This window comes from Brachionichthys hirsutus, chromosome 9 (genome assembly GCF_040956055.1).
Source record: "Brachionichthys hirsutus isolate HB-005 chromosome 9, CSIRO-AGI_Bhir_v1, whole genome shotgun sequence".
NCBI classification, from domain to species: domain Eukaryota; kingdom Metazoa; phylum Chordata; class Actinopteri; order Lophiiformes; family Brachionichthyidae; genus Brachionichthys; species Brachionichthys hirsutus.
Window position 1 is genome coordinate 8,788,849 of NC_090905.1, and position 25,055 is coordinate 8,813,903.

Genomic DNA, 25,055 nt, shown 5'->3' on the forward strand with positions numbered 1-25,055 from the left:
TAAAAAGTACAAGCTGCAGGCTTAGTCCTGACTCCTAAGGAAGGCCCAGAATGGGAGAAAGGGCCAAACTACATATGCAAAAGGTGTTGTTGTTTTACAGTCCATGAGAGGCAGAAATGATAGGAAGCTCTCATTATCACAAGAGAAGAAATGTCCTTTTCTTGCCTAGCCCAGCTCCTCCCGGCCGGCTGCTGACCTCCTTCTCTCTCCATGGTTGGAGTGTCTATTGATTGAATCTTGGCACACAGTGTACAAATACAGTGATAAGAGGAGAGATGTGGCCATGCAGGCGGATATGCAGTCCACCCCCCATGACACACACACACACACACAATAACTGTTCATGACTCCACTCCCACTGAACAGACACCAAGACATGGTACCTGAACACTGATAGCAGACAGGATTAGGTCTAAAATTCAATCACAGCAGTCTAAGTAATGTTAAGTCGCTGCAGTTGACAGCAACTGTCGACTCTCTTCAGCACAGTACAGGTGATACGTCATGATCTTGCTTTAACTTGTGAGATTTAAAAAGAAAAAAAGAAGTGAGCAAACATCCCTGTGCTGAACTTTTAATTGACGGTGGCCATGTGATCAGAATCACAGCATGCAGGAACAGTGAGGAAGGATTCAGTCTTCCTCAGTCACATGCAAGGTAGCTCTATGACAATATTCAGGTCAGTGGCCCGACCAAAGGTCTCTCAGTTACACTCTTCCTCCATCTGGTTCACAGAAAGAGGCTGAACTATGTCAGAGGAGACCATTGTGTTGTATGTTCATCCCTCACCAGCAGGGCCAGCAGAACAAAAACTCCAACTTCTGCCTCCACAACTACAGGGTAGACCCTGCCTACTGATATTTTTTCAATGGGCACAGCGGGTATATAAGGTCCTTGAAAATCCAGATGGCTGGGCACCACTTGAGGTCAGAAATGAGGAAATATTTTCAAATAAATAGGCAGTGCATTGTTTCGAAAATGCCTACAAGTGTTGTAGCAGGTCAAACACGTGTGTTTTTGTGTCTATGTGAAGATGGACGCCTCAGGGGGAGAACGAGAGAAGAGTTCACTGAGATGTACTCAGGATGGTCTACAAAGGGAAATGTTGAGACAGTCAGGGGCCAGAGGAACAGACGGAGAACTACGAACCCAGCACATCAGTCAGTCCCTCTTCGTGTTTCCGTGGCTGTGGGTGTGTCTGTCTCCGAGTGTTACCAAATAATCAGATAACAAAATACAAATAAATTAAAAGGTTAAGGAAATTAGATTTACAATGTTAATTAGACTTGATTTTTTTAACAAGTGGATATATATATATATTGGAATATCCCAATTCTTGCTCTCTTACTGGATGATAGGCGAAATAACCCCCCACTCTGATATAGAAATGAAAGTAAATATCCTGATGAATCCCAGTCTTATTAAGATGTATCAATTGGCAGTTCAAAAATGAGAAGAAGAAAAAGAAAGACATTTAACAACTGTGAGGCTGATCTGAAAATTCTATTCACATCCTCCTGATTTTCCCTTTTCATTGAACCCATAATTTTTAGATCTCTCTACAGTCCTCTGTCTTCCAGTCTCAATTAAAATGCAACTGAGGAAAAGAGGATTCAATCTGGCTCAATGCAATTTACAAATTTATCCAATTCATCCTTCTTTCCTGATTTTTGTTTGAGTGGGATAATAAAACATAGCTGCCTTACAAATCAGTAAATACCAGCTCAAAGATGAAAACGAGGTAAAATGTAAGAGAGACGACCAGTATTGACTGAATGGCAGTTCTTTCCTCCCCCCAGAGGAATACATTACAGGAAACAAATTAGTCTGCAAGATAAAAGAATGCCTGTACAAATGAGCATGGCTCTTATTTCCATTCTTCTGAGATAGCCCATTTGAAGGTTAAAGCTATTGTGGTGTCCAGCAGCAGCAATCCGTCTTTAAAGTAAGATGCGGCTAGACGGCTGTCATCGTCTCCTCGTCTCTGACCTGCGTCACGCATGTGGCATTGCATATGTGGATGAGAAAGAGAGGGTGGAGGGGAAAGAGCAAGAGAGGCGAACCGGAGAAAGAGATATGAGAGTGTGGAACTGTGGCTTCTGCCACCCAAGCCCAGAGAACATAAAGAGAAAAATACGGTCATAAAAACTCCCTATGACTATGAATACTAATACTGAGTCCGTGAGACCAACCAAGCAAGTCCGTCCTCTCTCTGTCCACCTCTGTCTCACTCAGACAAATGATGTGGCTTAAAAAGAAAAGTGTGTGTGCTGCTCAGGCAGAATTGTAAAGCTTAGTATTTATTTTCAGTAAGTTACGGATGGAGAGGGAAGATTAGCAACATGCGCACCTGAACTTCCTGGTGTCCAATCCAAAGGTTCCCTTTATATTAGGCTATGTTGTGATGCAACTTTCCATGCAATTAAATACAAATACATTCAACGAGAAATCGACTGTTAGGTAAGAATCAAAGCTAGGTTCAGCCTCTTTAATTTCAGAAAACACCTCTTAAATCGTGGAAGTATTTAAGCTTCCTCTACTATTTATTTCCATAATGAGTTAAAAGTTCAGAAGCAAGGCCAAGAAATGTTTTTTGTAAATATAAAATGTTTTGATTTCATGGCTTACTTTTTGACAGGGCAGCCAATGACCGGCTATCGGAAGAACTCTAAAAACAGCCAGTCTCACGGTGGGACTGTTTTCTTAACCATTGATGCTACTTTTCAAATCACACATTTACAACGTGAAACCGACAGCATATCGTTACTAACGCTGCAGGTCACCAGCTCGGCTTTACTCTTGTCTTTTGAAATGTACCAGGAGCCATTTAATGCAACAGTTCCTACATTTCCTGCTCCTCACATACCTGCGCCATCACGGTGCGCCCTCGCAGCAAGCTTTTCTTTAACAAATGTTGGAGGACAGAAGAAAAAGTGATAATCTCTCAAGCATTTCTAATGAGTTTTTCTCCTACAATTATTTGATAAGAGCAGACAAGACTGGAGGCGGGGTGTGTGATACACTAGCTCTGACTGCTGAGGTGAGAGCACTACTGATTACACACACTGTCACACACCCAGACATACACACGCGCACACAGCCAGAGGTTTATTTATTCCAGAGTGCAATGAGCACATCTGCGTTACAAATGCAGGTGTCCTCATTCTGAACACAGGTGGTCCTCACCTAACGACGGAGTTACGTTCCAAAGACCCCGTAACTAAACGATTTTGCATATGTATACTCCATTTACACTGTACGTAGGTACATACACGCTCATAACTCCGCTGGCAGTGCATTCCGCTCGTCGTAACAGTGCTTTCTTGTTGCTAAACACATACAGTACTTTGAAATTTCGGAAAGCCCGTCCTAACTCATAGCCGTCCTGAAATGAGTAAGTGAAGGAAGTAAGTGAAGACCGCCTGTATACGTGCCTCAGCCACGATTACCTCCCCCCCCACACACACACATTACACCCGACACGTTCAATGCACTTTTCATCATCAACTCACGACACTGAGTCCCAGCTGCTCCCTCTGCAGGTAGGGCAGGTTCCTGCGCTCCAAGCTGGCCAGGTAGTGCTGCAGTCTGGAGTAGGTGTACGGGTAGCAGTAGGCAAACTGGTAAATGTCATCTTCTCGGTCAAAACAGAAGGCGAAGGACATGACGTAGTTGCGCCGATGGTCAGGACAACGGTAGTAATACACATTCTTGGCAGGAAGCCTCTGCCTGCAAAAGACACACATAACAGACCAATTAGGGAGGATGAATGAATCAATGGGAATGAATTTCAGCAGGAGACAATATAAGGAACAACAGATGTATACAATTGTGCAAGAGAAGGACAGATATGCAGAAACTGCAAAGTAAAAAGTGATTTAAGTTATACAGAGCGATAGTTGACAAATTATAATGCAGAAGTTGTATCAACTTGTCAGTCTGTCGACTTCCAGAGGTGTGGCGTTCAGCTGGTAAAGGAGTCCAGGGAGCGGGGAATTTATCCTCTGCTAGAGAAGCTCTGGAGTATGCTCTGAGATAGGAGGATGAAAGGAGGAAGACGATGAGGATGATGAGTGGCTGGTGTGTTCGGGGTGTTGGAAGCAGGGAGAAAGGTAGAATAAGAAGATAAGGAGAAGATGCGAGAGCAGGGCAATGGCAGATCTGGGCCTGATAGGTACATATACAGCCAAGCGTAGCGGTTAGCAGTGCAGAAGCTGTGTGATGGTGGACTGGATACAGCGCTTGTGTTTCTGCCAGCAGATCAGACAAAGATTCTATCAGGGCTGTGATAGAAACAGGACCCGAAAATCAACAAACAGGACAGACTGCTCAGCACTAACTCTGACAAAGTCAACTTCGCTCTCTCTCCGACTCACCTCTGAAGAGAGAGGACAGGAAGGAGACACGGGAGTTTAATGTGTTTGCTCAGACACCTAATACATTTGGTTTGGTGACAGACTTGCATAGAGATGCACAGTGAACATTTGAGGATGCTACGCAGCAAAAGAAACCGCTAAATCACGCTGCCTCCCTTCGACAGAGGGAAGAAGCAGGAGAAAGGCAGAGATGAGTATTCCTTCAGAGGAGGAGAAAAGGGAATGTATCTGCATGTGGTTTATCTCAGCTGAATACTAATGCAGCCAGTGGCTAGCTAGACCACACCCAGCCTCCCCACAGGAGTCAGCTTACTAGTCTCTTACGGACTGTTCAGCTGAACAAAGAAATAGAGGAAATTAAAAAAGATTGTTCATCGTGGAAAACACAAGAGCGTCTTTGTCCAACCAATGGCACATGAACATTACTCTGCTGGCAGAATGGGGTTTAAGTAGAGCATACGGTGAATAAAAGTGACAAGCAAGGATGAAATGACCCCCCCCCACACACACACACTCACACACGCACACAATTGTGCATGACTCTTGTGACGCCTCACCTCTTTATATATTTTCCTGCTTGGTTCTGCCCATCCATGCATCCCACTTCCCTCTGTTTCTCCTGCTCTCTCTCTCCACTGGGGAGTGTGTGACCTTGCCGGAGACTAGAAAAGTCCTGGCTATTGATTTTAATTACTGTCACTTGTCCCATCACCGCATTACGGTTACAGGCCAGAGGAAATAGCTTAGTAGCTTCTTGGAGGAGGAGGACCACCTGCTTTAGGTACCACAGTAAAAAAAACAGAAATGTATGCACACCGATTCCTTGTTCTTTTTCATAAGCCGAGGCTGTGGCGGATTCTGCTCGGCAGCAGGCAATTTGTTTTATCTAAATGGTGCCTCCCTGTGCCCCCCCCCCCAGCTCTTGATGTGACAGTGCTGTCGCTCACAAACAGAATTATCACTGTCTGGGATGAGGGTGGGAAATGGAGAAGCTTCCCCCGTGCTAGCGTATTCACACAATTTATTCATTCACAATTCAGTGATTAGAAAAACACACATATACACACACAAACAGAAAAATGCAAAGAATCACCCTCCGAAATGAAGCAGCTAACTCAAACTATATGTGAGCTCCTTCAAGGTCATCCCGCTCAGAGGGAGCTCTTTGAGCTCTGCAAGACCATCTCATCCCAGTCGTACAGACCAGAGTGAGAGGGAGGGAGAGAGAGAGAGAGAGAGAGAGAGAGAGATGCAGCGCAAAGAGAAACAGAGAGACTGAAATACCAGACAAAGGGATACAAATAAAGAGACAAGTAAAGAGAAAAGTCAGACCGAGGTACAAAGACACAAGGGCAGGGTTTCACAGAGCTGGCAGGGAGCCTTTAGTGAGGTGTCACTTTGCCTGCCAGGGATTTTTGACTTGTGAACCATCGGTAGATACAAGCTCCCGCTCTGATTTTGATGGCGCTGGCGTCTCTCTGAAGTTTGGAGATGAAGGCTTACAAATTGGTAGCTTTCATACGAGCGACAGCTTGTCTATTTTTTCCAAATTGCTCAAGCATAGAGGACACTCGCAGACAATGGCAAAAACACAGAGGACAAAACTCACAAGGCTTGGACACACACACACACGCACATACACACATACAGTCCACCCCCTTTTATTTTCTATCGCACTGTTGACTCTTCAGTTTGTCAAACGTTCACCCAGTCAACTGATAGGATGGCTAAATGTCTTCCGACATTGCCGTGCAGCTGTCAAGTGACATAGAAGACACTCGGTCAGTCATTTAAGGAAAATAGTCCATTTCGCAAACATGTCACATGACATGACATTACTTTACTTCATGCGTGCTACAACGCCGACATTTGAAGAAGCAATACGATTTGAAAGTCTGAAATGACACTAGATGTTAGGTTCAGTGTTTTTCATGTTCTGCATAATACAAGCAAAACCGTCTATATGGCGCCACAGTGTGTTACAGTATATACAGGACACACAAGAACATGCTCTTTGATTTCCAGTTACTTCAACGACCAATGAAGAAGGAGCATCTGACGTGCAGGAGGATGCTCAGATTTGGTCTTTTATTTTAGCAATTATGAGATTTTTTATTTTTCTTAATCTAAGCTTTCTGCAGCTGTGTACATTTGATAGTTTCATGTCAAGAAAATAAATAAAAAATACAAGTTACAACTGGGCTGATGATGTGAAATAAGTAGAATCAATGCTGAGATTTGCTCACCTGTGGAGACAATCAGGTCAGAAACAGGCCCCTCGATGAGGCTGAAACATTCTGGTTGCTGCGCCAAACACTCAGGAGTTAAAATCCATCACATGATTTTATTTTAGGCATTAGACAAGAGTTGTTCATTTAAACTCTTCAGTGTTGGCACTGATGTTCACATAGATATGCATCCTATCAGACAATTCAGCTAGTTGATTTGTTTTTCCCTCTAATCCGAGGTTTGCATGGGAAGATAACTATAGCAGAACTCTTTGTAAATGTGTGCACAGAGTATCTCAATCTGTGTATGTAATCAGATTTGTAAATGTGCAAAATAATTTCCAAAATCATAATGAGACCAACTTTATTGAGATGTATAAATGCACAGCCAAATCTATCACTGTGCAAATGGTTATGCAAATTGTTACAAATCAGGAGACGCATCCGAACAGATCAAATTAAAGATACAGAGGCGTTCACTAAAAACAGATTTGAAGAGTTCTGTTTTGTACATTTGCATGTATTATAAACACATGTTGTGTATACTCTTGCAGATACATACTCACAAATCTCTGAACAGATTTTGATACTATTTTACAAATGTACACATGCGGATTGAGATACTTACACATATCCCCCATGTCCCCGTGCATTTGTCAGCTTTCACACTTAAATGAAGTTAGCTGCATTATATTGTTCAATGTGAGATCTCCCCAACGGCATTTTGCACGAGTTCTGATATGCAGAAAACATAAAACAAAGCTAATTCCATAAAATTCAGAGAGCAGCTAAAAATCTTAAAGTCTCATCTAAATAAAAACCTTTACTGCATATCCAGGATGCAGAATTTGTTCTGCTGATATGTTTAATACAGAGAAAGGTTTTGACAGAGCTGATTTGTGTGACTGTTTTTATCTGTGCATGGGTCTGAGTGTTCGTCTGTCCTTGTTTGTAAAAATATATCACTTTCATTAATTATTGTTTTTTATGCTACCCTTTTATGATTAATTCGAAATTGTTCAGAGAAGTGGTCTTCGGAACATAACTCCGTCGTTAAGAGAGGACCAGCTGTATTTTAAATTTGAGGATACGTTCTCCACTGAATGGTTGACAGGGCCTGGATAACCCAGTAGAGTGAAACACGTGATTTGTGACCTGTTGAAATGCAAAGTAGAAAACTGAGTGAGACTGGCAGTAGCCAGGCTAACCCCACCTAAATCTGTCTATCAAATCAAAAATAAAGAAAAAAATATTCTATTTGTTGACCAAAATGAAAACGGTATTGCATAAACCAGTACCATTCCTGACAGATACAGATACATAGAGCTGGACCTGAAGCGGACCTCTTCAGACCACCCGGCGACCTGTTCGATGGCTTTGATGGATATATTTTCCTGCTTACTGAGACTGGTGCGTAATTCAGTTGACTAACTCATTATACAGTGTGTGTTTTGTCTCATATCCTTTGACTTCACAGAGCTGTGCTGTAAACCACGCTCATGTGTGCCTAACCAAGCAGGATGTCACCAGCCATGTGCCAGACCACAGTGAAAATGGTCGTCACACAGCTAACCACTGCAGACTACAGACAACACTGGTTAACATCCAGAACACGTCAAAACGATAACATCAGGAAACAGAACATGAAACGCTCAGAGACCAACTGGTAGCTCGGCATTCTCTTTCAGACGCCCAATATACGGCACACACAATCGCTAATGGCCTCCACTGTAATGTTTTGCCAAATCAGTCCTCAGTTGCAGTGAAAAAGTGCCCAAATGTAAGTCCCAGAAGGTTCTTGACTGGATTAAGCATGCTGTCCCTGTTAGTAGCTAGATCCTCTGTGTCTTCTGGGGCAGCAGGGCAATTAGCCGAAAGCAGATGATCACTGTGCCCTCGCCACTGTGGCGCCACTAGTCCCCAATGGGGCAACAGGGCAGGTGCACATTCGTCTGAAATAATGGGGGGCAGAGAGACAATACATGCAAGCAACCGTGATGAAAAATTAAACACACACACACACACACACTTAATACACTGATGATGTCAGCGTTAAGCCCCTAGTTAGTGGTGGTGATGTGTAAGCCAGTCAGAGGAGTGTAGCTAATGTGTGAGTGTGTATGTGTCTGTGCGTAAGTGCGTACGTGCTAGTTTAAGAGGAGCAAGATGAGACCTTCCATCCATGTGATGCAGCATTTCCCAGTGCGCAACATTATGCTCCCATCACATTATCTATTTGTGTGTACGTGTGTGTCTTTGTGTGTGTGTGTGGACTAAATAGACTGGCGCCAGACTAAGTCATAATAATAATGTTCCAAGGGACACCAGACACACACACACACACACTTGAGATGCATGGTGGTCATACTGTATATTTGGTGCAGTGGGATGATGATCATGTTATCACACAGTGGAAGTATAGAGAACGTCAGTAACAGAATAAGGGACTGGATAAAGAGAGTTACATCAGCAAAGGGAACGGCCATGATTGATCTGGACCATTGTCTCTTCTTTCTTTCTTTCTCATTTATTAAAATATTTGTTATTTTAAATCCATTCAATGGTCAATTCTATCACACATATTTCTCTCAAACACATCACAATCCACAATCGTTACAACGATTAAATGCTGTCTTTTTATCTTATTGCATAATTGACTGAAAAATGTTTCATAGATGAAAGAATATACTTTTAGACCTTAGTTTGTCTGGATCAAGTAACAGTGGGACAAATGATCACAGATCAGCATTACTGCTCCTGGATGTGTCTGTCTGTCGGTGTTTAAGGAATATAGTCACACAGTGATGAGATCATTCTCTCTGGAAATGTACTCAGTGGAAGGCAATTTAACACACGACACACTGAGAAGATGTTTTATTAAATCCCATATAGAGATGAGCTCACCTACTAAAGTCCATTTTTCTGCAGTGAAAGAAACAGCTTAAATGATGCAACAAGGAGCAAAATACATGATCGAATCATGTATTTTGAATACATGACTCATCCTTGAGTCAGCCTCGGTTTATTTGACCTTAGTGGTCACGAATGATTATGTTATAATTTGTCTGCAGAATATCTAGAAGTTATGACAGATGTTAGATGAAGTTACAATTTTTAAAAGATAAAATTACGGCAGGATACACGAAAAGGTATACATTTTGATAGCTAGCCTAAGCAATGAGGCAACAGTAATTTTGGAACAACATATCAAGCTTGTAGTATGATGAGCACACAACCCTTATACGTTGTGACTTTAATAATGTCAGCAGACTTTATCTCTATAAATCTCTATCTAGCCATCCACCTTCCATCCTGCCATTGTTTACCATCCTCCCTCTCCATCCTCCCTCAGGGCTCTGCTGGCCTTGGCACAAAGATGCCAGCATGTCTGCCCACATTTCCCTTGGCACAGCAGTGGCAGCTGGGGGCCTGCCTGCCCTGTCTGCCTCTATACAACCAGGGATATCAACACCCCCTGCCCCCCCATTGCATCCACACCACAGACACAAACACACTCCACATTCACAGCTAGCAGCCATACTGGTCTCTCCATGCGTTATAGCAGCACCCACAGGAGGGGAGGGCAGCGATGAGAAGGAACAGGGTGGGGCTGACGTAGGGGTGAGCGTTTGGCTCTCTTGCAACCAGATGCTGCCAATTAACTTCATAGGGCACCATGGGGATGTAGGGCGAGTCTGGCATAACATCCCATTCTCACCCCAACAGAACAAATACAGTCTTTACACACATGCATTGTCATCAATATTGTTAAGGATACAGCTCATCAATAATTCCCTATATTATTTAAATGTCATGAACATGTCTGCATATACAGTGGCTTGCAAAAGTACCAAAAGAAAATTTCCACATTTGCTCATGTTACCGGCAATTTTATATGAACACAATTGTGAAGCACAAGGAAAATTATATATATATATATATTGTGGACGCCACCAGAAGTCAGCCCAGTTGATTACCCAACCTGTGACACCCTCCCACTTTGCCCAGTGCCTCCATCCTGCATTCATCCCGCTTTATTTATGGATTCAAAATTTCACTTATAAAATACAAATGATGCGGCATTGATTTATTCAAGGCCTTAAAGTGAATCACATTGGACTCACCACCAATGAGTATTACGATTAGAAACTTTTTCCATTATCCTTTAGCTAGGGATGAGTCACTACCTCAAGAGAGGGCATTTAAGCATCTTAGGGTTTTGTTCTCAAATGAAGGTAAAATGGACCGTGAGCTGGACAGGTGATTCGGTGCAGCAGCAGCAGTGTTGCAAGTGCTGTATCATACCATTGTGGTGATGAGAGAGCTGAACTGGGAGGCAAAGGTCTCAATATATCAGCTGATCTATGTTCCAACCTTCAGTAATGAGGTGAGCTGTATTTCAGTTCTTGCTAGCGAGCAAAATAATATCACGGATACACGTGGTCAAACTTTGTTTCCTTAATAGGGTGTAAAGCCCATGCTCTTTTATGTTGGAAGGAATCAGTTCAAGTGGTTCAGATAAATGGTTTTGGTGCCTCAGGGTGCCTCCCCTTTGGGGTTGCTCAAGACACGTCCAAATGGATGGATGGAAGACAATATATAACTTAACATTTTAATATTTTAGAAAGACTTCCAATCATTGCGCGGCTACTAAAGAAGTCATAAAGCATTCTGAATGCATTATAATACACTATGACTGACTACGCAATGCACTTCAGATATGCCATTGAATATGTTTTTACTGATGACTTGAGATACTTTGCTCCGAGACAGAGAGAAATTCAGGCACATCGTGACAGAGAAAAACCTCTACTTGTCTGCTTTGACTGTGATGAGCATTTAAAGCCATTATATCCGAGCAGACTGTGTCACAGACAGCTCTGCAATGTTCTATCATAACATTTTATCTTGAGAGGACAGGAGAAGAGAGTAATGTCACCCTACCTAATGTAGCTCCAGTTATGATAATAAATTCAATGCCTGGCATAAAAAAGAAAATAACTCTAGCAGCACAAAAGTAAGATAGAAATTGTCTAACTTCTTTTTTGAAGATGGATGTGTTGCGTAGTGCAATATGTCAAGTTCAGCATCAATATCAAGATTCAGACAGAAAATAAATATTCTGTGTCTCTGACTGAAAGTGGTCGATATACGTACTAAGGTAATTATGAACAAATGAATAATAATAATAATGGCCTTAGGCCTTATCATTTGCAGAACCCTCACCTCACCCCCCCCCCCCCACACACACGCGCGTATTTGACAATGTCTGACTGAAGAGCGTGTTACCCCGCTCTCCTGAGTGACAGATGACTTGTCTCAGAGCTAAACAGGAGAATATTTCACGGTAGATTGAAAGAGGAGGAAGGATGAGAGATGGGAATAGAGGAAGAGAGAGAGAAATTGGTTCATTACATCAGAGAGGTAAATCCTTAAATGTGCTGGAGATCATTTTAACATGAGCACATGCATGAACACAATTCGAGCTCTGTGTCTGTGGAACTACATCCCCCTCACATCTTACACACACACATACACACATTACGATCCATTCACGAGAAAAGCTGAGGGGCAGGATCAATGTTGGGCTTGGTGATTAGCTTTAATTGAGGGAAAAGAGCTATGGGAACAAAGAAATACCATGACCTTTTCCATGTCTGCACACGCCGCGCGCTAATAAGACACATTCACGCAATTTCATACTGACCAGAATCATCTATCTACATTAAAAGCACCTTCTCATAGGAACAGTATGCAAATGGATGCAGAGAAAAACAAACCCAGCAGATAATTGACTATCCTTGCTGTGTTTTTGTGTGTGAATGGTAATTTTCACTCTCCTGTCGAGTGCATGCTGATTATTCTATCAGACAAAAAAAAACTGCCGTTGGTGTTTCACAACCTGGTGCTGTGTTGGGCTCTTATTTATATCCTCTGTCTCTGCGCTGTGTCCGTTTCTGACTGAGTCAAATACCACTTGTCAGGAGAACACTGTTTGGAATGACACGAGGTAAGAACAGACCAACGAGACAGTTGTATGTTACTCGGACAACGGAATACGTCTGTGGTATACAAGTATACTGGGAGGGCAATAATAATCCTGAAATTTACTAAAGAATGGCAGAACCACTACAAACAGCAGCATTTGCATATCTTTGAGGCATATAAAATGTGTGGAACGCTTTGAAGAATGTGTCACTAATAGCACAAATAAGAAAGTTCTGTCAGATTTTGGTTCTGCTAAATTCTGTTGATCTCTTGCCTGCTTGATGTTGATCGGAAGCTGTGCTTGCTGATATGACCATAACTCCATATTGAAAAACTGACATATACTGACTCTAATAATCCTGCTTGTGCACCGACTTCTGTCCTCTCCCTAGAGTGCAGCTCTTCATGTGTGTGGTCAGAGGAACTAAAACCCTGAGGCTGTAAACCCACACAGGTGAGCGCAACTGTTGTTGGTCTCTGCAGTACAAAAGGCCTTTTTCTGGGAAGACATATGTGAATCAATAGAATCTCACTGCAGTATTCGACAGTGTATATGATGTTATACTGCTGTGTCGGAGATCAAGCAGACAAAGGGGCTATATCCAAATTCTGACACAAATGTGAAGCTACTGTTTATGCAAAGTTAATGAAACAAACAGGAAGTTATAGCAAGCAAACTCAATAGAAACAGAAACTAGAAAAGCAGACCTCCGCCAAGCAGCTCATTCTTGAACATTTCTTCATGATCCCTTCAGAACTTTTTGAATTGTCCTGCTAACGGACGGACGGACTACAAACAAACGCCGGCAGAGGTAAACATGATATGACTACAAACCTTCACTGGCACTGCAGTGTTGCTGTCATGAAGATCATCACACAATAAAACACAATTTACATAAATGTGATTTTACAATTGAAACTACAATTATTTAAATATTAATACATACAGCTAGCTGTCTGTGGTTCTATGGCAGCTGGCACTGAGCTGGATCCTTTCCTCAGTATGTGCAGAAGTACACAGTAGGGCAGTGATACTTGTAAAAAGAGAAACTTCTGAGCACACAGCAGTTCAGTGCTAGAGCAAATCCAGTGTTGTGTGCCGACTGTGTGTCTGTGAAGCAGCAGGGAAGGTTCAGTAAAAGCATACCTGGTAGACATGCATTTCACATCATTTATTATTGTTTATTTCATCTTGCTGATTTAATCAGTATCGTCTCGACAAGACTATTTATTCCGTGAACATTTTGGACAAACACTCCCCTCAGAAGCTGCTCCTGCAAACCAGAGATAACCAGACGATACAGACATGGCTGCTAGCTAGCAGGTTTCCTCGTGAGTGAAAACCACCATGAAAACCTGTAGCAAACAAAGAACCTCGCTGAATCATCAATGTCCTACACTAACTGGGGTTCAAACACAACATTAGTGGTGGAGTCATTTCAGTACAGAACCTACTGCGGGTGTTGGATTAATACAAAAATATATACGAGGGCAGAGGGTGAATTGATACTCTTTGAAGATGAGATTACAAAGAAATCGGTTCCTGCTGTAATCAAATGTGTGCATCTGAGTAATGGAAAGGGTTAATGTGAATAGAGCCCTGTACACACACACACACACGATTATCACCGAAGGTGCGTACTCCTGCTTGTAGCTGTTCCCACAGGGAAACTAGCTGTATAGCTTCTCCACTCCCATTTTTCATTGTCTGCTTATGATGCCCCGTGTGTGCGCACTGACTTTCATTTAACCCCTCGCAACACACAAAAACACACTTTCATGGATATATGCTGCTGACATCAGGCTCTGGATTCATAGCCCCTCTCTCTCTCTCATATACACACACACACGCACACAAATTGCTTCTCCTTGCACTTCTGTATTTCATTGCAAAGAGGAATGGCAACAAGGAAGTTATGCAGGCGTGTCCTTCCACATGCTGCAGTGGGGAAGCTTTTCATAACCACTGCTCAGATATATGTGGCAATAATACAGGATAGACGAGAACGAACGCGTTACAGCGTCCATGGAATGGGTCGGCTCAGCTTTCCATACACACTCTTTCAAATACTGTGCATGAATCTATATCGTATCGCATGGCATCGTATCAGAGCCCTGGTCAGATGAACTATGTCTGGTTGTCAAAACATCCCTGACTAAATTTGTTAAAAATGGATTGTCCATCACATTTCCTCTTGCACCGCAGGACAAAAAGAGGAGTCGGGAAGCTAATCACAGGCTTAAAGACAGAAATGTGATACATAGATATCAGTTAAATGCCTTTGTGCAGCAAATATATATTTAGCATTGTTCACATCTAGGTTTGTGCCAAAGTATATGAAGTGATTTGTACATATTTACTTGTACTTTCATGCATATATGAAGCAGCTTGGACTACATCAAATAATTAATCATTAAAAACATAATGGTTTTGATAAGTTCATTATATTTTCTTGTTGGAAAGTTTGCATTTTAACTAGACTGCCCTTTTTCTGCATCATGTGGTAACATGTTACTCTCATGTTATTAGTGTGTGTGTGTGTGTGTGTGTGTGTGTGTATCTGTGTCTATTCTACATGTGTTATGATTGATGACTTCCAGGGCAGTAGCGTGATTGAAACACCTCCTCACCATAAAGCTGTCATGCGTGTGATGGAGTCGATGGCCATTTTGTCATTTTATGCATCACACTTGTCCCCCTTATTTCCCACATTGACACGCAATGAAATAGGAAAATGAGCACATGTGATTTTCTGGCCTTGAGAGGGCGTGTGTGCAGGGTTGCGTGTGCTTGTGTGCATGAGAGATGAAGGGGGGGGGGGGACACAGGAGCGATGGAGAGAAAGTGTAACAGAAACCACGGACAAGAGAGGGGTGTGCTAAAAGCTTGTAGTCGAATACAGAGCAGAAATGGTTGATCTTTAGCTGTTGAGACTGCAAACAAACCAGATTGCTTCTTAGAGCAGATATATATGTATATATATATATATATATATACATATATATATCACTGACAAGAGTGTGTCAACATTTGTATTTGGTCAGATTGGATTTGTGAGTCCAAACACCACGGCCCTTTGTGCATGGGTTCCTCTGGTAATGAGGCGGGGGTCGGTGGTGCAGTTTTCTAACATGGAATCATTAGAAGCAGAAATCCATGATGTTTCTCTCCAATCGTCACATCGCAGGCCAGACAGTTCATCGGAGCGTCTGTCGACAAACTGTTGTCTGTGCTGTGCTCCTCCTTTGCTAGCAGCAGCATGGATTCTCCTTCAGCGCACTGACGAGCGGTCGCTCTGGATTTGATGGTGCTGTTGTGTATTGCATTATGAGCAATATAACAGAGTTCCAATTTTAGCATCAAGAGCCTCCAGAATGAGAAACATTGTGTGTGTGTGTATCTTCACTGCTTCCAGACTTTCTGTAGTAAGTCTGGGATACAGTCTGAATCTGACCAACAACCTCCTGGCAGTGTGCACAAGGCCATAGCTCTCCATAACGGACTACACTTTATACAGCACAAAATTAAAACCATACAGTATGTGAGCACACAGTGCTAAGTGATATAAGCATATCTTTTTTACTGTGTTGAACAGCGATATTACTGTAAGTTTGGTTTTCCAAAACATATCTATCAGTTTACTGTTTTGTATCATCATTTGTATGTGCTGTAATACAACAGTATTACTTTTGGTCATTTTAAATGGTTCCTGCTGTTCCCTCTGTAATATTAGTTCTGAAATATGTTTCTATATCTTGGCTATCAAATTCTCTCATGCCTGAAATTTTGTTTATTCTCTTACATTTATGAAAAATAATACTTTAAATACATTTTAAAAATTCCCTATTTCAAATACAATTTGACTGCTAGTCTATACTCCACTGTGAGGCTGACACACTCAAAAGGCAACATTATATGCATACAGAGAAATATTTGGAAAACCAGTCTCCAGTTCTAAAAATGCTCCTCTAAAATAATGACCCTAGTGGGCTACTGTAGTTTCTACAGTGGCACGGCAAACCACATCCATTCCCAGTCCGTTAATCAGCTTGAGATAATTAACGCCGCCACCCTCCGTTGGCCAAACAAATATCTTTGTCAAGGTGCTCATTGCAGTACAAGTTCTTCTCCTGTTCTCATAGACAAGACAACAAGCAGTCTTTAATTACCTAAGATGTTGTGAAGTACTAGCATTATAAATATTACTCTGCACTGACGGTGGTTCTACCTGCCCCTTGTTCACCACCCTTAACTTCCATCCATAGATGTGCCTATTTCATCCTGCTGGCGAGCAGGAGCGGTGGCCTCAGACTTTAATAAAGTAAATGACCTTGTGGGACTGCACCGGCGACAGATTAAGTTTGTCTTCCCTACTGGTAGAGGCAGCTACGTCTGCAGGGTGACTTATCTGAAGTTTAACTTAATTGCCTGCTTTAAGTCCAACATTCTCTAAAATGACCCATCGCCACAGAGAGACAAGCTGCTTTAATTAAACAAATGAATATGTTCTGCTTATCCGACTAGATCAGAGCTCTCATTTGTCACAGCAACAGTTAAGAATACCGGTGTTGATCACGTTATCTGGAACTCGGCCTGCGTTTCACCACACACAGAGGAATGAGCACCCGATGCTATCTGGCTACCGTATGTGGAACTGTCGAGATGTGGAAGATTACAAACAGGCCTATTAGATAGAGCAGACGTGTACACTTAGTCACATTTTAATCTGATGCAATTCATAATGTAGCTGCGCATCCCATAATATTGCTGTCTCATGTTTTCTAGCTCAAGCCTGGTAAGGAGGAGAATGAGCATAGTGAGAAATCAAGATTTCAACAAATGGAATGAAAACAAAAGCAAAACAAATAGTTTACAAGCTATTCACAAAGTCATTTCCACTGGGCAGCTTGTTTATGGTTGTAATATAATAATATTTTAGAGTGTGCCAAGGGTTCTTGTGCAGTGCGGCTTGACCAAATTTAATGGGAGAAGTGTCAGAGAAGCCATTATAACAGCAGGGGCACACACGGCCCTATTACATATGGCTGCTGGCTGCTAATGTGTATTAGCAGGAGACAGAGGAAGCAAGGTGAAGATAAGTGATTTTGCAGTAGCTGGATAAGTAGGACAAAGGAGGGAGGGAGTGTGTTAGGGAGAGAAAGGATGTCAGGAATGGTCACTTACCAACACCGGAGTGAGACCAATTTTTGAGTTAACTTATTTGCTGTGTAGAGGTGCAAATAAGCGCTTGATTAAAGCTCCGTGCCAACTTACTGAGAGTCCACTGTAAAACTTTAAGGCCAAGCGTCTGATTTCTGCATTAACAAACTGTTCTTGAGACAGACATTTACTTCCTCTCTGCGTGTTCAATATAAAACAGTTCAGGGGGAAAAAAACAAAACAATCCAGATCATATACATTGAAGCCAGAATGCTGGAGCATCTGAAAACACAAACAACTAAAGAAAGTTGACAAGTATTTTCTGATGGTTAATAATCTAGAGGAGAATTGGAGGCTCTTGCCAAGAAAATGTGAGTTTGTTATGTTTTTGTTTATCAGCAGCAAATCACTGCCGTTTCTTTTTTGTGTTTCTTGTTTTGACTGGAAGGGGCACCTTGCCCAGCCCAGGAATCCCAAATGTGCTGGAAAATGTAGGCAGAGCTGTGTGCTTTACTGCTCACAACATGCGCTTTTTTGTCTTTATTCAAGTGTTTGTCAAACTACCTGTGGTAGGTCACTGACACAACCACTCTTTTCAAGAGCTAACTGTCCAAGTATTGACCACTAGACACCAGTGGTGTAAAAGTACCCTGAAATTAGGAGACTCCTAGACTTGGTCTTTGACAGTCCTCTTGAACTCCATGGGCCCAGATATAAAGAGGCTTGATGAGTGGGCAATCTCTGCCTGCCAGCTGCTGGTGTAGCCAGGTGGGCCACACACACACACACACACACACACACACACATACACTGAAATGTTGCTATATGCTGATGTAATATAGACAGGTACGATCACAAATGTAACGTCTTGATGTCTTTCTCTTTCTCCTACAAACTTAGAAGCAGGTTTCCTTTACACACAGCCCAGAGACTCCTTGTTCTTGTAAATATTATTTTGTTTGCTGTCTAGATTATTAGTTATGTTATCAACTACATTTATTTGTTTGTGCACTAGATATCTGAAAATGTTATTGATAATAATGCCGTATGCCGTTGACATGGATCCAGGTATGGATGTCGATTCTGGGCCATATCAGCACTGCTTTGTTTGGTTTTCAATGAAAATAAAATAAAAAGCCTGGAATAGAGAATCAATGACACCCTACAACTATATGTGATTGGATACAGATCCTGATTATAAACTCATGTAATAATCATTATTTTTTAAGTATTTAAAGCTGGATTATGATGTGAATGTGGGAGATTTAAACATATAATCAGAGGGTGGCTCCATGATGGCACTCCCACCAGCTGAGATGATTCTGAACCATTCAAAGGGTGGGAAGTTGTGTCTATTTTGAACATATTTTTATTGATAACTCATAAACAACTGATAACACACAATTCCAAATGTTAGAAGTAGGATTTCCAGAGTTATGTAATTAGGTAATTTACAGACAGCATCAGGATTGTCATTCTGTATAGATTATGGTAGTGACACACAGTTGGGGCTCTAACACATGCACCGTGAAAGCCGCCAATTTATTCCTTAATGAACCAAGCGCATCCAGAACTACCTCCAAACTGTGAGCGTACATCAGAGGAGCCCAGCTGCTGGACTGGCTGGCTCAGCACTGCGGCGCTGTCCAAGGTGCCGATCCTGCTGCTCATTCTGTTTTCGCTTCTCTCTCCAACCACATTACTGGAAAGATCTGGGCTAAGCAAACAAACTACCAATCATGTTCTTTACTGGTGGATCACAGCATTTTATAATTTACAGAATTTAATTGTAACTTGGAAATGTCGTTCCAAACACACCCCTTCGCGTGTCATTTGCTGAAAATGCTCATAGAAACAACTCGATAAGTATAATAAATAAATAGTTGCTTTATCTAGCAATGCAAGATTCTAAACATCATATTGATGCAAAAACAGAAATGAACTTTTTAATGGCATAATTAATAAGGGAGTATTCTTATTATTGCTATTAACGTGTTCTAGATGTTACAAATGTAAACAGGATGTTGTGCTGTGCAGTCTGTCCGCTGTCGGGACAAAGCCATCCAGTGTTTGTGCAGATCAGCTGTGTTTACGTGATAAAGACGTTCAGTTTTCAGCGCTTACAGAGAACCACTTCCTTCAGTCTCTGTTTAAAACGCTTCCACACTTAAGATGATCAAGGGTTAGGATTTGTAGCTGCAGCTTGTTCTCCAGAGGAGAAACTCTTTAACCCAGAGGTCTTCAGTTAAACCACATGGAGACCAATATAAGTCAGACTTTTAAATACCAACAAATACTGGCTTGTGCTTTTAGCCAGTCCAAAAACATCAGTTTAGTTCAAATATTTATTAAATAAGGTGCAACATGTTAACTGTTAATAACATGGTTTTGGAATCATTAATCTAATAAAATGTATAAAATGTATTCTGTCTTCCAGAATACTTGGTTGTAAATGTTTAAATCTTCATGAAATATTAATTAGTAATATATCTTAAATATCTTAATAGTAAATTACTAGCCAAGGACAATACTACAGGAAAAACAAGGAAACTATAAAGAAAAAAAACCTCTTAATTGTTCCATTGATATTGTGAATAATGTCCTTTCAGTCCATAAAAACATTCTCAAAGGATAATAAAAAGTCTCTCTTAGGCCCACTCTAAATGACACATTTGCTTTCAGTTCAGTATGTTCCACCTGTGGAGCACTGTTATTGCAAGCATTTTCCCATAAAAGGTGTTAGCGTTTGGCTTTAAGTACAGCTTCACAGAGTAATAGCAGAGGTGCAGCGACGATGTCCATGCTGCCAATGTGCCTGAACGCGTTTTAAAATCAGTGCCACTGGCACGGAGACGGTAAAATAAACTACATTGGCTTTACGCAACACCTTACTAGTCTGTTAAGGCACTTTAAAAAAACAAGCCAATGTTCACAAAATATTCACACAGTGGTGGAAAAGGCTACCAAGCGAGGCGCCACCTGTTCAGCAACACAATCACTTAAACAAGGCAACAGCCAGGGAGCAGTTTGGGATTTATTATCTTGCTCAAGGATCAGGAAAAACAAAAAATAAAGTGGACAACATTATCCACTAAATGACGGGTCTATCGTTCTCTCCTCCTCTTTAATTGTCTTCCTTGATTATGATTACACGTGTAAAGGTCCAGGGGATCACTGTCGAGCTGTATTGTTTGCTAACTGAAGGTAGATGGGGAAAAGAAAGTGATTATGTGGGGAGACTGGCTGTTAATGAAAGCTACTGTCTGCTGTTTCAAAATCACAAGCATTCATTATAACAGCTCAAAATCTGCATAAATTACTTAATTTAATTAGCAGTGTGACTGCGCACATCTGTGGCTGCACTATAAAAATGAAGCAAAGCAGGAGTATGATATGAGTTCTAAAAAAATGCATGGTAAATGCTGCAAAGTTGTCCTTTAGAAGAGCGTACCGGTAATTGTCCCTAAAGTCCATCATATTGCCACCTATAAACAGCTGACAGTAAGGACACACAAGTCTTTCATTAGTAATAATGATGACACAACAGTGAGTGACCTAAGGGTCCTTAAGCAGTCTTGTAATTCCCTCTTAATGAAGCTGATGAATAAATGATTTGAGGCGCTGTGCACGCGGAGTCTGATCCCCTGTCATCATGTCTCTGCAGGGTTAGTAGGGAACTCAGGAGAGTCCTCTTCACCTTCCTGTCCTCTTTTATCCTTTAAGCCCGACATTTTTTGCAGCAATCCGCTCACCTCCATTTGTCTTTCTCACCTACAACCCTTCTCCCTAACCTCTTACACCTCTGCCTCCACTCTCCACCCGCCCCTCTCCTCTCTGATCCTAATCTCCTCTAAAAAATATTTCCCAGACTGTGGGAGTTGGCAGATCCTGAAGGCCACCATCAGACTCTAACCGACTCATTCCCTCATAAACAACTTGTGGGTGTCGGCATGGTGGCGGCCCTCCAGTTCCGGGCATGCTCATTGTGACAGGTCAATTCTTTTTATGATGTTGATTGTTATTTTTCCAGTTATTGTTTTTTTCTTCTTGTGCGACTCTCTGAGATCAGGCAATCTGACTCTCTGGGACAGAAAACAAAGATGACAGTAATAAAAAGGAGGACCGATTGCTTTTTCATTTCGTTTCCAATGGGAAATCAGGCTGAGGGAGAAATAAAGGAAATATAATAATAAAGTTTAAGAAAAGGGCCGATGGCTTTCCATTCCCTACGCTTACCACAAGCAGTAGCCCCCATGGACAGTATGGTTGCCCAGGGTCATCTACATTATTGGAGACAAAGTAAAGTATGCAGCGGAGCAGACGAGGAAAACCAGACACTGTTCAGGCTATTTAGAAATGTCTTGTGTCAAGAAATACAGAGTGGACAAATGCAAGAATGTCTTAGCACAGTAATTCCTTCATTCGCTCATTTGGGAAGATGAAAGCCTTCCTATTCCAATTTTTCTGTTTAATTCAGAATACTAGAAAATAAACTGATGAAAAGTGACACATGAAAATATCCTGCTGGAAAACTTTACTTGAAAACCAAACACAAAGTTCAGGCATTGCACACAAGTAGGATGTGAAAACAGTCCTGAAGCTGATACTGGTGGTTAATAGAATGCTATGTAACCAGGGTATTTTTAACAGTGCATCATTCTATGCTGTGGCGTCGTTATATTGCTCATTATAGTGGCACATAGTGCTGCCATCTCTGCATGAACATCCAAGTTAATGGGCCACAATAAAGACACCACGGTCTTCATTTTATGGCTCAGTTTTCTAATGGCCTACTTGGCGTTCTTGCTTGTTCTCTCATAGGAGCAATCTAGGCCTCTTTAAGACCACTGATATTCTCAGCACACTGTTTCCTCCTGGCCCATGCTTCTTTCCATCCATTTGTCCACTCTTCCTCATTCCCATTCCCCTCCTTCCATTCCTGATGGCGCTAGGCAGCATGCAGTAGCCCAGGGCTTTATCTTGTGTCTTTAGTTTCATTAGCAGGCCCCAGATGCTCAGCTGCTTACACAATTATGAAGGGCCAAAGCCAGCCACCTCCAGATGGGACCGATCTAAATTCAGATGAGCAGTTTCCTCACAGTCAGAGCAATCCCACCCTGATGTCCTACAGTGTCATCAGCAAACACACTGACAAATGCAAACACAAGCGGGTACAAATAGCTACACACATGAACAGAGGAGAAAACATTCCGCTGTACCACAACTGTTACCGCCAGCCTGATATTAAAGATTGAAGTCAATATGGGGCTACGCGTTAACTTTACTGTCTGTCGCTCTCGATTTCTCTGATCACAAGCATTCAAAAGGCAATTTGAGCCATGTAACAGCAGAGGATAAGACCGCCACCGCCGTAAGGAGCCATAAGCACGTCAAACAGTCAGGAATCCACTCCAAGATAAAGGTAATTATTGGTCTTTGAGGATCCATCATCACAAAATAAAACAGCAAATGTTGGCCATAATGAAGCATCTGTGAAACTGAACCCTGCACCAAACCAATAAAGCACTCGCGTGTTTGTAGGTGTGCACTTCCCCTCTAGAACAGAATGTAGATATTACCCATCCTACAGAGTGTCCTAAAATGTCCAGTGCAGCAGCATAGCTTTGTGGAAACACAGATACTGATTCTGCTGAGCACACTTACCAAACACCAAACAGAATACAGCAAGCACAACAACCCACTATGCCTCACAGCGTGCTGCACATGGATAAATAGAATGTAAATGCAGAAAGGGGAAAGGATGCTGTGTTTGTAAAAGTGCTTTGTGTAGTGCTGTTGAAGAAACAGACAGGACTCCCAATGACAAAACATTGTGCATTGTTCATGGCATCAGGCAGCCTGAACAAAGAGGGCTGACGGTGAACTCTTATGCCTACGACACTAAAGGCAGCCACTGACTTACAGTACAGTAAACAGGGGACTGCTGGCAGCAGAAAAACTGCAACGCCTCACCTAGTTCATTATAGGATGACACAACCAATTTGTACCTCTGCCTGCTGCAATCTACCAAATCTCCCCTGACAAAAGCATTTAGATTAGAGCGCTTTCAGGGAGGGCTGCACTGACATCCATACCCAGCCTGTAAAAGGGGAAATGAAGTGCCTTTTTAATTCTCCTCCAGGCAAACATTAAACTGTCCAGGTAAGTCATTTGTGAGTTGAATGGAGACCCAGAAGCAACTTGCACCTGACAAAATACCCCTTGCTCCTTCTTGCTTCTTCTATGCGAGTAACGGTGCACAAACGCTTGCTATTGCGCAGATATGCAGCAAGACAATGCACACTCTCACATTATTCCTCATCTGCAAGATTATGAATTTAGTTGTTACATTTTGACCCATTATCTCTCCCACATAATCCTCTTCCACTTCTCTTGGCAGTAAGCTAACACTTCTCCCTCACAGTCATTCATTTGTTCCCCAGCTCCCCCTCAATACGGACCAAACCAGGAGAATTAAGATTCCCAGATGGAAAAGAAAAGTGGGAATGGGCAGAGGATTAATTTCATCTAAAAAACTAGAGCTTTGTGACTACTTTCCTCTTATAAGTCATTAAAGACTGGAGTGAGGTGGAAAAGGAAAATAATTGGCCTGAAAGACGAACGCTCCTGAATTTGGCTGAAGTAACCAAATGATTTGAGCGACAGTACATTCATAAAGTGTCATATATGAATCCGAGTGAATATATTCAATGGGGTGTGTAGGCGTGTGTGCGTGTCCTCTCAATTTCTTCGGTGCTTTCTTCTTATTAAAACATTGTGACCATCTCCCTTATCACATAGACAAGGTTGACTGAGATCGCACATCATATATAACATTGTTTTAATCTAAGAATCTTATATGAAACCCAAAGTCTGTCTGTAACATGACTGCTTTGATTTGCTCCAAAATGAGCTAGGGAGCAAGGAATCAGCTCAGACATGGTCTCTGTTTATGCAATATGATTGCATAGCGTGCCTGCAATAGAGTTTGCAGGCACGCTATATATCATATTATAAGAATTATATTACAGTAAAGCATCATGGAATTGTGACATGGATGCAAAAAGGCTGTAAAGATGCTCTGGTCTCTTGAGGATAGCAGCAATCCATTTCTTTCCTTGAGCCTGGCGACTTAACCTTAAGTGTGACCACAGGGAGATGGCAAATACACTTTTGTGCTAAATATCAATGTGAATTTGTTGTAAAAAAAAACCAGCTACATGAGGAATATATTCACGAGCCTCTTAGATTTTGTCTCTTATATCTTTTATTTACCAAGTAAACTTTGTCGTGACATTCTGC

General features: G+C 41.8%; 1 protein-coding gene across 1 annotated transcript in view; it reads right to left on the reverse strand.

The window, feature by feature from the left end:
- agbl4 (AGBL carboxypeptidase 4) overlaps nucleotides 1-25,055 on the reverse strand; it is a 189,886-nt gene that overhangs the window by 88,053 nt on the left and 76,778 nt on the right. Inside the window, exon 5 of the mRNA XM_068743739.1 lies at nucleotides 3,513-3,729. Within this exon, the coding sequence (XP_068599840.1) occupies nucleotides 3,513-3,729 (217 nt within the window). The remainder of the gene's footprint in view (nucleotides 1-3,512; nucleotides 3,730-25,055) is intronic.